At 36.4% G+C, this 15,014-nt stretch overlaps 1 protein-coding gene across 1 annotated transcript; it reads left to right on the top strand.

Moving 5' to 3' along the window:
* The first annotated feature begins 524 nt into the window (after positions 1 to 524).
* Positions 525 to 14,123, top strand: LOC145619281 (kinesin-like protein KIN-12D). Its single transcript, XM_081673946.1, has 37 exons — positions 525 to 794; positions 916 to 1,564; positions 1,690 to 1,845; positions 1,934 to 2,017; positions 2,301 to 2,420; positions 2,515 to 2,628; positions 2,716 to 2,808; positions 2,962 to 3,122; positions 3,226 to 3,300; positions 3,400 to 3,487; positions 3,570 to 3,628; positions 3,729 to 3,792; positions 3,886 to 3,951; positions 4,043 to 4,213; positions 4,511 to 4,615; positions 4,698 to 4,933; positions 5,013 to 5,082; positions 5,177 to 5,233; positions 5,448 to 5,501; positions 5,619 to 5,698; positions 5,802 to 5,883; positions 6,191 to 7,567; positions 8,356 to 10,836; positions 10,922 to 11,029; positions 11,119 to 11,240; positions 11,334 to 11,421; positions 11,523 to 11,597; positions 11,725 to 11,994; positions 12,097 to 12,195; positions 12,334 to 12,402; positions 12,488 to 12,549; positions 12,627 to 12,738; positions 12,813 to 12,923; positions 13,069 to 13,239; positions 13,352 to 13,417; positions 13,514 to 13,633; positions 13,776 to 14,123. The coding sequence occupies exons 2-37, from the start codon at positions 917 to 919 to the stop codon at positions 13,911 to 13,913; spliced, it is 8,052 nt and encodes a 2,683-aa protein (XP_081530072.1). The 5' UTR covers positions 525 to 794; position 916; the 3' UTR covers positions 13,914 to 14,123.
* Positions 14,124 to 15,014: the final 891 nt, after the last annotated feature.

Below are 15,014 nucleotides of genomic sequence, written 5' to 3'. Positions count from 1 at the left end.
ACATCTGAATTGACACCTCATATCAGGAATTGGTGAACAACCCCAACAAAATTATGAATAAGGCCACTCTAATTTTTTCTCAAAAAAAAACTGATCTAATCCAGCCCAATCTATTGGGCCAGTTAACCCTAAGGATAACCCAAAACCAACCCAGATTTGTTAAGGTCAAACCGCAAAAGTCAAAGGAAGGTCCCAATCCAAAGAAATTCATCAATAATTACAAAAATTCAAATTCCATAGCCGTTGAAACCCACTTATTACGATCTTACGGAACTACTACTAGTACAACAAACTATATTTTCCCCCTTTTTTAATTTTCTTTTTGTCCTTTTTCTAAAAGGGTAATTAAGGTAAATTCAAATTATTTGAACCGCGGACCCCATCCTCACCGTCCGATGTTTGAACCATTTTCAAAATCAGCACATCTCAACCGTCGATTTCCCCTCATTTTTCAAATCAAAATTCAATTTTTCTCTCTCTTCTCTGTCTTCAAGTTCAAACTTCAGATACTGAGTGAACTAAAAATGTCGGATTGAGGAAGAGAGAGAAACTCAGTCAGTAAGTGAGGAGAGAGAAATTAGATTAACAATTTCAAAATCATGTTTGATTGATTAATTCAAACTTTAGGGAAAATACCCTTTAATTTTTTTTCAAATTTTCCACAATTTTTTTTGGTTTTTGTAAGGATTTTATTCAAAATTTGGGGAAATAAGCAGCTGAATTTGAGCAACATTTTAGAAAACAATTTCAGGATTTCGTCCGTTGCATATTTTGTTTCTTAATTCGTCTGTCAGGTAATTTATTTTTTGAGTTTTGTTTTGTTTTTGATGAATTATGATTGTAAGATTCAAATTTTGTTGATGATTTCATGTGATTTGTGTAAAATTGATGAATGTTAATGCTGAATTGAAATAGGATGATGCGGGATTTCAAGTTATCGCGTCGTAATCCCGAAAAGAATGAAGAAATTGAGAATGTACCTATAAACCCTAATGACCCGTCTGTTAATTTAAGCAATTTAGATGCCAGTAGAGCTCCATTAGTTAGTTTAGATCAAGAAGTGAGTGTTGTTAAGAGTAAATTTGAGAGAACACCAGTGAAATCAAAGGCTAAAACCTCGGAACCTCTTCGGACCCCGGAGAGGCAAGGGTTTGGGACTTTAGGGAGGAAGAGGTTCGGGTTTTCGGGTGTGGTTGATGATGGTAGGTCTGAGATGAGTAGTTATTTGGGATTGGGACAATCTGGTAGAAATGGAGGTTCATTGAATTTGACACCTAGGGTTAATGCTAATGGGAGGAATTATAGTGGGTGTTCTGAGAGTAATTCTACTACTACTCAGACTACACCAACTAAGAGTGTGAGTAAGCCTCCGAACCCTGGGTATGCTGCACCGATGAGTAGCCAACGACATCCTGGAAATAGCAGTGTTCGTGTTGGGAATTATCCCGCTTTGTCTAGGAGGTTTTCGGTGTCTGGTGCTCAGCAGTGTGTTGTTGATAGTGCTGATGTTCCACATTTTGATCTCAAAGAGGATCCGTCGTTTTGGATGGATCACAATGTACAGGTACATTTAGTTGTTATATCCGTTGTTTTAGCTTGAATTTGGGTACATTTTTGGTATACTGAAGTACGTAGTAGTTGTTAAAAGTTGAATTCTAGAAGTTTTTTGTAATATGGTGCAATGTTTAGGTTATATTAAGGGTACGACCCCTCAACAGTGTTGAGAAAAATACACAAGGATACAATAGATGCGTGAGGCAGGAGAGTGCACAGAGCATTACATGGATTGGGCAGCCGGAAACTCGATTTACATTTGATCATGTAGCATGTGAAACAGTAGATCAGGTATAGTCAAATTCTGGTTATGTTTTGCCACCTTTGAGCTAAGTTTTTAAAGTCTGAAAATGTTTATGACATTATATGCTGATTGCAGGAGATGCTTTTTAGGATGGCTGGTTTGCCAATGGTAGAGAATTGTTTATCTGGATATAACAGCTGCATGTTTGCCTATGGGCAGGTAATTCATCTTTTGTTAGTTTGTTCTTCATGTTATGTTAAAATGTGAAAAGACTTATCTTAGTATATCCGATTTTTACTTGAAGAAAAAGTATCTTTGATTATAATGTTGAAAAGTTTCATCACTATGTTGATGAGTTACATGTGGCTCTTGATCCCACTGCCATGTAACAATGTACTTCATTATTGTTTTTACGAATGTTCATTAACAAACGGGATAGCTAAAATGGTCATAATATCCCTTACTATACTGATCTAATCAATGGCCATCTCTCCTGTGTTAGACTGGAAGTGGAAAAACTTACACAATGCTTGGGGAAATGGATGGTGTTGAATTCACACCTAGTCCACATCGTGGAATGACACCAAGAATATTTGAATTCTTGTTTGCTAGAATCAGAGCTGTAAGTATTATTTCCTTCAACAATGTTGGCTGATCGACCAATAATTGGACCTCATGTGAGCTAAGAATATCTTCCATTTGTACTTATATCCCAGGAAGAGGAAAGCCGAAGTGATGAGAAATTGAAGTACAGCTGCAGGTGCTCTTTCTTAGAGATCTATAATGAGCAGATTACTGATCTTCTTGATCCATCATCGACAAATTTGCTTGTAAGCTTCACAACTTAATAACATCCAGTCCTTTATATTCATGAATGGCAATAACTCTATTAATGGTCTATTACATAATCTGAACAGCTTCGTGAAGATGTTAACAATGGTGTGTATGTAGAGAATCTTTCGGAATTTGAGGTTCACACTGTAGGCGATATTTTGAGACTCCTAATCCAGGTTTCATTCTTATTGCTTGTTGACTTACTAAGCCTTTATCACTTGCAAATTTACTATGTTATCAGTTCTTCCCCTGTATTGGCAAATTTATCACTTTCATTCTTATCCTATACGTAAACTTGTGTCTGAATCCTGGAAAATGCTTGGCAATAGGGTTCCTCAAATAGGAAAGTTGCTGCAACTAATATGAATAGAGAGAGCAGCAGGTCTCACAGTGTTTTCACATGTGTAATCGAGAGTAAGTGGGAGAGGGATTCAACAACTAACCTACGATTTGCTAGACTTAATCTTGTTGATCTGGCTGGTTCAGAAAGGTAACACCTGAACTTTAAGAAATTTTATTCCTGGCATATTTGCTATCCTATCACTGCTTTTGGATTGGTGATGTCATCTTGATACCATGACTGCCCTTTGCAGGCAGAAAACATCTGGGGCTGAAGGTGAACGATTGAAAGAAGCTGCAAATATTAACAAATCCTTGTCAACATTGGGGTAATCTACTGGATGCTGAATTTTCTTCGCTACTGTTTGCTAACTTTTTATCATCCTTTCATTAACGATTGTTGTTGTGCATGAAAAAAAATTCTGCAGTCATGTAATAATGCTTCTAGTGGATATAGCTCATGGGAAGCCAAGGCATGTTCCTTACAGAGATTCAAGGCTGACCTTTCTTCTTCAGGTTACAGTTCTTCATCTTTAAAACTAGCTGTTTTCTTGCTTGCCTGTATCAGACCTCACCTTTGAGAGATCATGTTATGTAGGATTCACTTGGTGGTAATTCAAAAACCATGATAATTGCCAACATAAGCCCTTCTATCTGGTACGGATCTCGACGATCATCATTTTACTTATATTCAAGTTGCAAGACTTGTAACACTACTCTTGTACATCTTAACCTCAATTGCTGTGGTCTTATCCAGCTGCGCTTCTGAAACACTTAACACACTAAAATTTGCTCAAAGAGCAAAACTGATTCAAAACAATGTAAGTCATCTTTCCCTCAGAAGTGTTATATACACTTACACATATCAGCTAGTCAAATTTTCTGTTGATTTGACTTGTTTTATATTGTTTTAGGCTGTGGTGAATGAAGACTCTTCGGGAGATGTTGCCATGCTACATCACCAAATATGGCTTTTAAAAGTATGTTTACCAAATTATGTTGCTTGTAAAGATTGTGAAATTGGTTTTGAGACTTTCGACAGTTAATTGATATTGCAATGTCCTAAAACAGGAGGAGCTTTCTGCTTTGAAACGTCAACATCTTTCTCGAGCTTTGACATTCGATCCCTGTACAGTGAGAGTCCAGGAAAACACTGGCATTGAAAGTAGAAACGAAGATGAGCAGCATGGAGAATTGCTCGGGTGTGAATCCAAGGGAAACCTACAATTGTCTTCCAAACAGGTATTCTGGATAACTGTAAAAACTACTTCGTATTTAGCTTTAAGATTTTTTTTTTTTTTTGTCAAATATTATCAAAATGAGCTAAATCATTGCATATTTTGTCTCAATTTTTTTGTAGTGATTTGAACATTATTGTTTTTTTGATTGAACATTTGATAAATGAATTTGGCTTATGTTTTTTGGTACTAGAACAGGGATTTCATATCATGTTTTCAGTTTTGAACTGTGCAAATCTTAAAAGATAGCACTATCTTATATACTAATGATTATTTGGTACTGTTCTCATGTTTATGATAGTTAAAATCCATGGAATTGATGCTTGCTGGAGCCTTGAGAAGGGAGCAGATGTCAGAAAGTTCCATCAAGAAGCTTGAAGCTGAAATTGAGCAATTGAATCGTTTGGTACTTGCTGTGTTTTCACGAGTGTAAAATTGTAAATAATACAGTTCAAGGTAGTGGAATCATATAATATATTATGTTTCAGGTTCGTCAAAGAGAAGAGGACGCTAGATGCAGTAAAATGATGCTTAAGTTCCGTGAAGACAAGATTCAAAGAATGGAGTCCCTTGTGGGTGATTTGAAACCAGTGGATGCTTATCTGCTTGAAGAAAATGCTGCACTCTCAGAAGAGATTCAACTGTTGCGAGCTAAAGTTGATCGGAACCCAGAAGTGACCCGGTTTGCTGTGGAGAATATTCGTCTTCTAGAACAGCTTAGAAGGTTTAACCTCCCCTAGGAATAATAGAAACCTTATTCATTGTTTCAGTATTAATTGGTGTAATTTTTGATGCATTTTTAGATTTCAAGACTTTTATGAGGAAGGTGAAAGAGATATGTTACTGCAAGAGATATCTGAGCTACGGGCCCAGGTTTGTGCATTGATATGAAAATAAATATTTTTCCTTACAGTTCACTTTCTTCTCCGCTGTTGAGTTATTAATTCTTATTATGTTTCTTTTACAGCTTATCCGCTCTCTTGATAACAGTAACCAGCAGCATAACCATGGAGACCTGGTTCAAGTATGTTATGCCTATTTCCTTTAATTTCTAGTAGTGTTTCTGCTAAGTTGTGTTACATAGAAGCATGCTTGATCGGAAAAGTGCATTATTGTCGGAGTAACAAGGCCCAATTAAGATATTTTTCTCAAAATACAATTAGTATAGGAACTTCAGTTTGCAGCTGAGGAGTTTGCAAGAACTCTTTTACAATGTCTTACAAATGTCTATATTGCAGGTGGTGCAGGAAGTTCCAAATAACAGCAAAGAAAATGAGAGTGTCCATTCCGAGGTAGCAACTTCATATCCCAGCTATATAAATGGCTTGTAATTTTGGTAGTACTTTCAAGTCTTAATTTTCATTTTTTATTCTCTTTCATAATTTAATCCTTTATATTTTTTTTTCCAGTTAACTTGTATGAAGAAAGAGTTAGAAGAGTGCCAAAGCAAGCTTAAGTCTTGCCTAGAAACTAATGCAAAACTAAGCAGGTAACTGCTTCTCTGGGTATTTACTAGGATGATTGGTTTTCCAGGGCTTTTGTATTTCAGTTGATTCAACTGTTTTAATTGACTTGTATCTAATTTGCTGCAGAGAAATCGAGGACTTACAGGCTTATTTAAAGAATAAGGAATCAGAAATACATGATGAAATTCTAATTCCTGGTACAATGAAGGTATTATAAACGTCTTACCTGGTCAAATTGATACATGATGTATGAATGGCTATGCCTATATAGTTAAAGAATAAGGAATCAGATATACATGATGAAATTCTAATTCCTGGTACAATGAAGGTATTATAAACGTATTACCTGGTCAAATTGATATATGATATATGAACGGCTATGTCTATATAGAAAGAATAGCTTGCACATATTGAAGCTTAGCCAATACGGAGTAAAATTTGTTGCTTATTATGCTGTTCTTTCGTATGGGTTCCTTAGTGATAAAAATATTTACTAGATCTTGTTCATATCACAGAAAATGCAAGTTCCATGTCTTGGTGTTCAAGCAATTGATGCAGTTGATGAAAAGAGTATAAATAAGGATAGAGATCAGGCAAGATTTGCTGAAGAATTAGTAAATTTGGAACTAGAGCTGGATATACTGAAAATAATTCTGAAAGAAGAGAGGAATTTGCGTGGAAAAGTGGAAGAGACAGTGTCTTCATTAACTAGAGATGTCCAATTGGCAGAAGAGGGAGTGATATTAATGAGGAAGCAGTGGGAAGATGCCAAAGGGGATCTAAACGAAGCTAAGTCAGTAATTGAAGCACTTGAGTCTCAACAACTTTTATCTATCAGTGAGATTGAGGATCTTAAAATCCATAACAGCCATTATTTGGAGCTGTTGAACCAGCAGGAACTTCAAATTGCTGGATTAAGTGAACGAAGACTTGACCAAGAGTCTACCTTCTCATGTTTAAAGCAGTCTGAATCTGAAGAATCTCCCTTGCAGTTACAGCTGAAGAGGATGCAAGCTTCTCTAGACAAGGCCAAACGTTTAAATACGTGGTACCAAAGTGACCATGCTTCTCAGAGATCTAACGAAGAAGAAATGGATGAAGTACGGAGGCAAGCTGAGGCAGAAACTGCTGAAGTGATTGTCTGCTTGCAGGAAGAACTTTCTGTGCTTCAGCACCGTGTGCAGGAGAGTGACTTGAAAGAAAAAGAGGCAGAAAGCAAGCTGCATACTTTTGAGACCAATCTGAAGGAACTGCAGGATTCTTCTGACATGATGTCACGTGAGAATGAAGCTTTACGTCAAAGTCTTGCAGAGAAAAACATAGAGATGGAATCACTGGTAAAAGATTGGGAAACATTAAGCTGTGAGATTGAAAAATCTCTTATTGAGGGACATGATGCTCTTACAAGTGCCTCTGATCAACTTGTTTCTGTTTCCCTTTCAAATAAAAGGGGCTGGATTTCTGAACAATTTGGTAAAATGATCAGGCAGGTATCTGACAAAGAATCAATAATTGAACAGCTTAATAGATGTTTAGAGGATGCAAATAGTAGAGCCAGTGACATGGAACGTATGTTGATGTCTCTTAGAGGTGCAGCAATGGCCATGACTGAGTCTCACCAACAAGAGTGCTATGAGAAGGAGATTGAAATACAGGAGCTGAGAGCAGAGTTAATGGCTCAACTCTCTGCTAAAGAGGAAGAGATATACATGTCTGAGAAGAAGGATTGTGAAAGCAAAGAAGTTGTGGAAGCTGGAGTGCTTAGCCTGCATGCAGCTTTCACTGACTTTGAAAATAAATGTGAAAGTAAAATCTCAGCTCTGGAGCATAAATTACACAAGGTTGAAGGATGTGCTCAAGAAGCTAAAAGCTCTTGGCACCAAAGAAAAGAAGTAAGTATTTTTTTTCAATTTATTTCTCTGATGAATGTGATCATATGTTGGTGACGTAAGCATTTTACATCTAGAATAACTTATACCAAGCCATGGCCATTTATCTTTGGTCAGTTTTTCACATGAGCTAATTAGGCAAGCACGTCACTTTACTACATTCTGTTTGTTATTTTTCATTTCTTTTTACTCCTAAATCTTAGATATGTCTTAATTACTGCTATCATAGAGCAATATGTACAAAGTAATAAGCTTCTTTTCAGTGGTTAGATTGAAGACAGGTTTTTTTTTTAAAAAAAAAAATAAAATTATTTGTCTTCATTCTTTCTTATGCTATTCTCTTTTCCTGCTACAGGTTGATTTTATTCCCTTTTTTTATTTTTATTTTATTTCGAAGCTTGTGCATATTAAATTTGACTCTTTGAAAATAAAATAGCATGTGATCAAACTCCATGTTCATAACAAAACAATCTCTATCATATTGCACAACTTTTTCTGTGAACCGCCCTTACTTTTTAAATGTACTATTTTACAATTTATTGTCTTCAATATAATATGAGTTGTAATACTTGTTAAACAAAAACAGAAGCTCACATCACGTGAATTTAGATATAGTAATAATTATAAAACAAAATTATTAAAAAAACTGCTATGAACAATGTAAGAATTCTTTTTCCTGTGTTTTATTCTTTTTGCATAAGCTGCTAAGCTTTTGTGCTTTTGATCATCATGATTTCTGTGTATGATCATCTTGATTTTTGCTTCTTAATGCCCATACATTCTTTTTGCAGTTACTTGAGCTGCAATTGGTAGATGCCAAATCAATTACTGTAGAGACTTCTTGTCTTCTTGCTAAGTTTGAAGAAGCTCAGGACACAATGGAAGAGGCTGATATAATGATCAATGAACTGCTTTTAGCAAATGAAACAGTGAAAACTCAAGTAGAAGACCTCAGAAATATGAACAACGTGCTGACTAGTGAAAGAGACGGTCTAATTAGTGAAGTAAAGCGACTACAATCTGCTAATGAATTGAATGATCAGACATGTAGAGATCTTGAGAAACAACTTGAGATGGATGTTATACAAAATTTGAGCCTTATTGAGGACTTGCAGGGTATCATTTCTCAAGTGCAGAATACATCTGAGGAGGCGTTCATGTCTTTAACCCATGATTTTAACTGTATAAAGTCCCAGCTTCACGATACTGTCCAAGTGATGCATTCATCACTTGAGGACATTTGGTCACAGATTTTCATGAAGGATTCTGCTCTTTCAGTGTTACATCTTTGCCATATGGGGGCACTGTTAGAGGCAGTGACATCATTGAATGCAGAAAATGGACTTCTTCACCACAGAATACGTGAATCTGATGCTGTGATATATGATTTGAGGGAGCACAACTTAAAATCAAAAGAGGAGCTTGAAATGTGTCGAATGCTCAAGGAGAAGCTGTTGGCTGACTTTAAGAGCAGCTTTGATTGCATTGTAAGGAAAGAAGGTGAAACCAGAGAGCTTAACTTGAAGCTGGACCACTTTCAAGAAAAGCTATCAATTCTTCAGCATCAGGAAGATTTAATGTTGGAAAGGTCCAATTTCATGAGTTCTGAGCTTTCTAGTTTGATGATGGAGTTGGGTCAGAGCAATTCACAAATGATGGCATCCCTAGCCGAACAAGAGGAGCTTTACACTGTTGAACGGCATTCAAAAGACGTTGAGCAGCTTATGTTGACTTCCAAGCTGCAGGACTTGGCTGGCAATTGTGCTTCTATGCAGAAGGAACAAACAAATTTCCAGTCTGCTTTTGATTTCTTGATGACAGAGGTTGTTATCCTCCAGATAACAGCAGATCTGAGAGAAGAACTCATGTCTGAAAGGGAAAAAGATGCCATTAGAATGCAGAAAAGAGCTGATGAAGCTGTGTATGGTGAGGCACAAGTGTTGAGCCAGATACAAACACTCAATGCAGAGAACAAGTCTTTAAGAAAGCAGCTGACCTTAAGGGAGAATGATTTCGAAAATATGCAGAATGGGATGTTTTTGCTGCAATCTTCGTCTCAAGATCTTCAAAACAACCTGTTGATGTTGGAAAGAGAAAATGAATCAATGCAAAACCAATTACTTGATCTGAAGAGTGAAAATTGCATCCTGGTTAAGGATATCCAGGAGAAAGACACTAATATCAAGTCATCTACGGGTTTTATTGATACACTCAAGATGGAGAATTCGAGATTACTAGAGAGCATTTCTAATTTGGAGTCTAGAATTGGCTTCCTTGAAAATGATTTGGATCTGAAAAAGGCAGAGCTTAATGACTTCCAGTGTGTTCAATCTTCTACAGTTGAGGCACTGTGCAACAAGAGCCAGGATTTGGAAAGCTACACCACTAAAGTGAATGCACTACAGGAAGAGAACCTTATCTTGAGAAACGAAGTTCAGTCTCTTGAGCAAAGATGCACTGAAGAACTTAGCTGTTCCAGTTTTAAGGTCGCCAAGTGTGCTAGTTCATTTGAAACTGCAGAGCTACAGAGTTGCAGGATGCTTAAACAACTTGAAGAAAAAATCATGATGATTCTGAATCAAATGTCTGAAGATGGTTGTCAAAACCTGGATTTGGTGTCAAGGTTTTTAAAGGAGTTGGAGTTCATAGACTCTATGGCCAATAACCTAGTATCTGAGAACTTGTCCATGCAAGAAGAATTGTTGAGGAAAGACGAGGTTCTGAATGGATTGCTGTTTGATCTACGTCTTTTGCAAGAGTCCGCAGCCAACAGTAAAGATCAAAAGGATGAGATTGAAGAACTAGCTGCTGCTTTGGAATCTACAGAAAGTGAATTAGCTACCAGAACGCATGAGCTTGATGAGGCAGTCGCCTATGGGCAAATGCTTGAAGCTAAGGTGAAGAGACAAGGAGATACTGTATCTGTATTGGAAATGGACTTGGATAAGGCTAACCAGTCTGTAACCATGCTCTCTGATGAGAATTTGATGTTGAGGTCTCAAGTGGAGGAGATGAACGAAGCAAGAAGCTCTCTTGAGAGAGAATTGGTCGAGAAAAAGAGCATAATTGATAGCTTAGAAAATGAATTACTTGAAATGGGAAACACTCTAGGCCATGTTAATGATTTAGTTGAATCTTTAAAGAGAAACTTGAATGAAGTAAACAATGAAAAGGATCAACTCCAAGAGGAGTTGCAGAACCTGGAAGGAAAGGTGGAAACTGCTAATGCTCTTGCTGAGGAGAATGAAGCCGTTGCTGCAGAAGCTCAACAGGTACCTGTTGATAGAAGCATCTGTTGTACATATAAATTTTCTTTTAAGCTAGAAGCAAAGAACATTCATTTATTTCCGAATGCAGATAGCTGAATCTAGGAGGATTTATGCTGAAGAGAAAGAAGAAGAGGTTCAGCTTTTAGAGAATTCTGTTCAAGAGTTGGATTCGACAATCAGTGTATTGGAAGACAAGGTGCTTTTCTTTCTTTTTACATTTTTTTTTAAACTTTTCAGGTAACTCACACATTATTGAGATCTCATATACTATTTTTGTCTATGCAGCTTGATGCTCTAAAAGGAGAAGCTGAAAGGCAAAGGTTGCAGAGGGAGAAGTTGGAATTGGAGCTTCAATCTCTAAAAACCCAGATGTTGAATGTTGAAAATGCTGATGCTGACATTAAAAGGTTTTTGAATGTCATTTAAATGTTGCGTCTTTGATGAATAAATTGTTGCTACAACATATTACTGATACAGTGGTGATGATATTTTTTTATTAGGCATTATGATGATAAATCAAGAAATCTCCAAGAAGCCTTATTGCGTATACAAGTTCTTGAGAAAGAGCTGAATAATAAAGATACAGAGGTTTGTTTCGATAACTTATCGTACTTCTCTTGTTTGAAGCTTTTAATAGTGAGTTAGTGACCTAATCCAAATATGATTTTGGTTCTTTTATCTGTTTATAGATTGCTAAGTGCAAAGCTCATATTACTGAGTTGGCACTGCATGCAGAAGCACAGGCTAATGAGTACAAACACAAGGTTAGATTTTTTTTTAATTTTTTATTTATTTCTCAAGGTTTTGAAGTTCATTCTCTCTTCTCTGGGACTCTGGTGGCAGAATTTGTTGATTTACATTTCTTATATTAAATAATAAACTGACGTGCAGTTCAAGGAGTTGGAAGCAATGGTTGAACAACTTAAATCAGAAGAGGTTTCCAACCATAAGTTGGAGAAAAATACTAGCAAAGGGAGGGGTTCTGCCTCCCCTTTCAAGGCTAAGGGTTCAGGTTCTCCTTTCAAACCAAAGGGTTCTGGTTCCCCTTTCAAGTGCATTGGTCTGGGATATCAACTTAGATCAGAGAAGGATGAGGACTTTAATGCTGAAAGGCAACGCATAGAGGAGCTTGAAGCCTTAGCTTTAAGTAGACAGAAAGAAGTAGGTTATTCTGACACTAGGACTTTTGCTTTCTTATTTCTGAATAATATGTCATCTATTATATTATGCAGTTCCTCTCTAATTTAATTTCTTTCCCTCCAGATATTTACGTTAAATGCAAGGTTAGCTACTGCAGAAAGTATGACACATGATGTAATCCGAGATTTACTAGGAGTGAAAATGGATATGAGCAATTATGTGGTAAGTGTTTGGAGGTTGTGATTGGCCTGGAACGTATTCGAGTCACTTGGAATGTATCTTAGATGTTTATTAGTTTGTGTGTATTTGCGCAATTTATTAAATCTGCATTGTGATTGCTCCCCCGTTTACTGATTGCAGACACTGCTAGATAAACAAGCTGTTAAAAAGATAGGAGAGAAGGCTCAACTTGATAACATACAGCCGCAGGTGAAGTATAAGTTTTAACGAGTTAATACATATCTGTTTAGTAGGGATACCTTAGTCCTGAAATGCATTGGCTTTTTTTTCTCAGGACCAGGAGGTGGTGAACAAGCTAAAAAAGCAACTCAATGAGTTTATTGAAGAAAGGCAAAGGTAAAATCTGTTAATGGAAATTAGACTTGTCAATGATTTTACTCATCCTCACTGACATGTTTTGAATAAAATTGTAGATGGCTCGAAGAAATTGACAGTAAACGGGCTGAGTTGGTTGCTGCACAGAACGCATTAGAAAAGCACCGCCAGCAAGAGCAGGTCCTTGCCTCGGAAAATGAAGTTTTAAAGGTTAGGACACCTCTTACAGATTTCTCTCCTGAAGTTATTGAAAAATATACTTAATTTTCCTGTGTAAGTTGCAGGTGGAGATACAAAATAATAGGGAGAGAGTGACGGAGCTTGAAGGGGAGGTGAAGAAATTATCAGGTCAGCAAAACATCCAACAGCGTATACACCATCACGCCAAAATCAAGGTAGTATCTAATCTTAACTCTAATTTGGATGATCACTCAACTTTGTATATTTTTTGCCCCCAAAATCATAGTTAGCTACAAACGCACTGGCATTTTGTCGGATTTTATACAATTTCTCAGATGTTATTTTCTATAATTGTATCAGGAAGAAAACAATGAGCTGAAAAGCCAAAATGAAGACCTTTGTCGTAGATTGCGGAGAGCTGAGTCATATCTCACACGTATAAAGGAAGAACTGGCTCATTATCGTTCTTGCAATGGAAGAAGTCCTTACATTTCTTATGACGAGGAACAAAGGCTAAAGAGAAAAATAAAGGTTAGTTTTGGCAAATTTGTTTGATTCTGGCTAGAGTTAGTTGAAGCCACAAGAGAGAGTGCTGGTAGTGTTAAGTGGTTCTTCAACTGACAAAACATGTTTTTTTCTACAGGAGATCGAACAGGAAAAGCTGCACCTGGCACAGACATTATTTGATCTATATACAAGCATTCTTAAGGTAGACACTTAAATTCAGCCTATGCTGTATAATAATACTAGCCTTATATTTGGCTTGATCGTGTTGCTAATATTTGTTTGAATTATCTATCCATAGGCTGCAGGAGTTAGGAAACCATCATCTGAAGTCGACCTTTCTGCAGCTGATGAAGCTCTCCAGGAGCTCGTAACTCGAGTGATATCATTGGAGAGAGAAGTTGATGATTTGAAATTAAAGGTCCATATACTTACCTAGCTACATTTACATCTTGATAAGTGATAAAATATTACTAGTATATCAATAGGATCATGACTTACTGTAACTATTAGCTTCTGCTGCTGTGATATCAGTACTGATACTATAATGCTGATCTTTACAGAATAGGGTCACCAACGAACGAATCCGATTATCAGAGCTTAGGCAAGGTCCTTCACCATTTAGGTCAAGGTCAGGGGATAATCGCCAAACTCCTAGGAGAGGTTCCCAATCACCATTTTTTTCGGCACTTGATCGATAGGTGATGCCACAGAGTACTAATTAGGCCATGTATAGCAGTGAGTTGTTAGCTTACTGCTAAATTGTAAATATGTGTATTCTTTATTTACCAGTAAATGTAAGCTTAGTTTGCTGGCTTGTATAGGTTTATTCATTTGTTGTATGTAACTCATACGTATGATTTTGTTAAAATCAGTGTTTATAGCAATTCATGCGTTGTGAATTGTTGTCACCTAAGTTAATATGATATTAAGGAATTGAGATTGTGCAAGAAATACTCTAGGAAAATTACTTCCTGTATGAAATATTCATAATTTCCATCCACTTATTGATAATCTTAACTATAAATATTACTTGAAATATACTACTAACATTATCAAGGACAATCGTCAGGGAAATCAGCATTACAAAATTGAAAACTAGCCATTATTCTAACAAAAAATAAATTACAGTTGTGGTATACTTTTTTGAATTATAAGTGTATCTTTTTGTTTATCAATAGTGAGTACTTCGTAATCCGAATACTGAACAATACTTCATCCATTTTTTGTTAATTTCATTTTTTGAGATTTTGCGTTATTTACATTCGCATCTTAAAATGTGCATTGACAAATGTAAAATCTTCAACACTGTAATAAACCAAATAGAAGTACATTTGGTAAGCTACGTGTTTTAGTGTTTTACTCATACTTAATACATTTCATTAATCAATGCAAGTCAAGCCCTTAGCCCCTTACTCATAGTGATTTTGGCTGAAAATATTGGTGGAACCAGTATTTGAATCTCTAACCTCTTACTCTATACTAATCACTATGCCTCAATATTTTATGAGAATAACTAATAGATCAAATAAGGACCCTGATTGGCCCCACTAAAAGGTGCCCCGTTGTCCCCAATCTCCCAAATCCCAATGATCAAAAGATGTACTCCCTCCGTTCCAGAATGATGCTCCTGTTTCGTAAATCGATGCAAATTTTTACCCAACTTTGACCGGAAATATCTTTAATCTCACACTAGCAAAAATTATAAAAGTTAGATATTAATAATCTACTCGTCAAGACGAATCAAACTAGATCCCACATGACTATATTTATTCTTATAGATTAAGAGAAATTTAGAAGAT

This window comes from Chenopodium album, chromosome 27, assembly GCF_948465745.1.
Source record: "Chenopodium album chromosome 27, dcCheAlbu1.1, whole genome shotgun sequence".
Classification (NCBI taxonomy): domain Eukaryota; kingdom Viridiplantae; phylum Streptophyta; class Magnoliopsida; order Caryophyllales; family Amaranthaceae; genus Chenopodium; species Chenopodium album.
The sequence above is the reverse complement of the archived record's forward strand: the minus strand, read 5'-3'. Positions and strand labels throughout refer to the sequence as shown.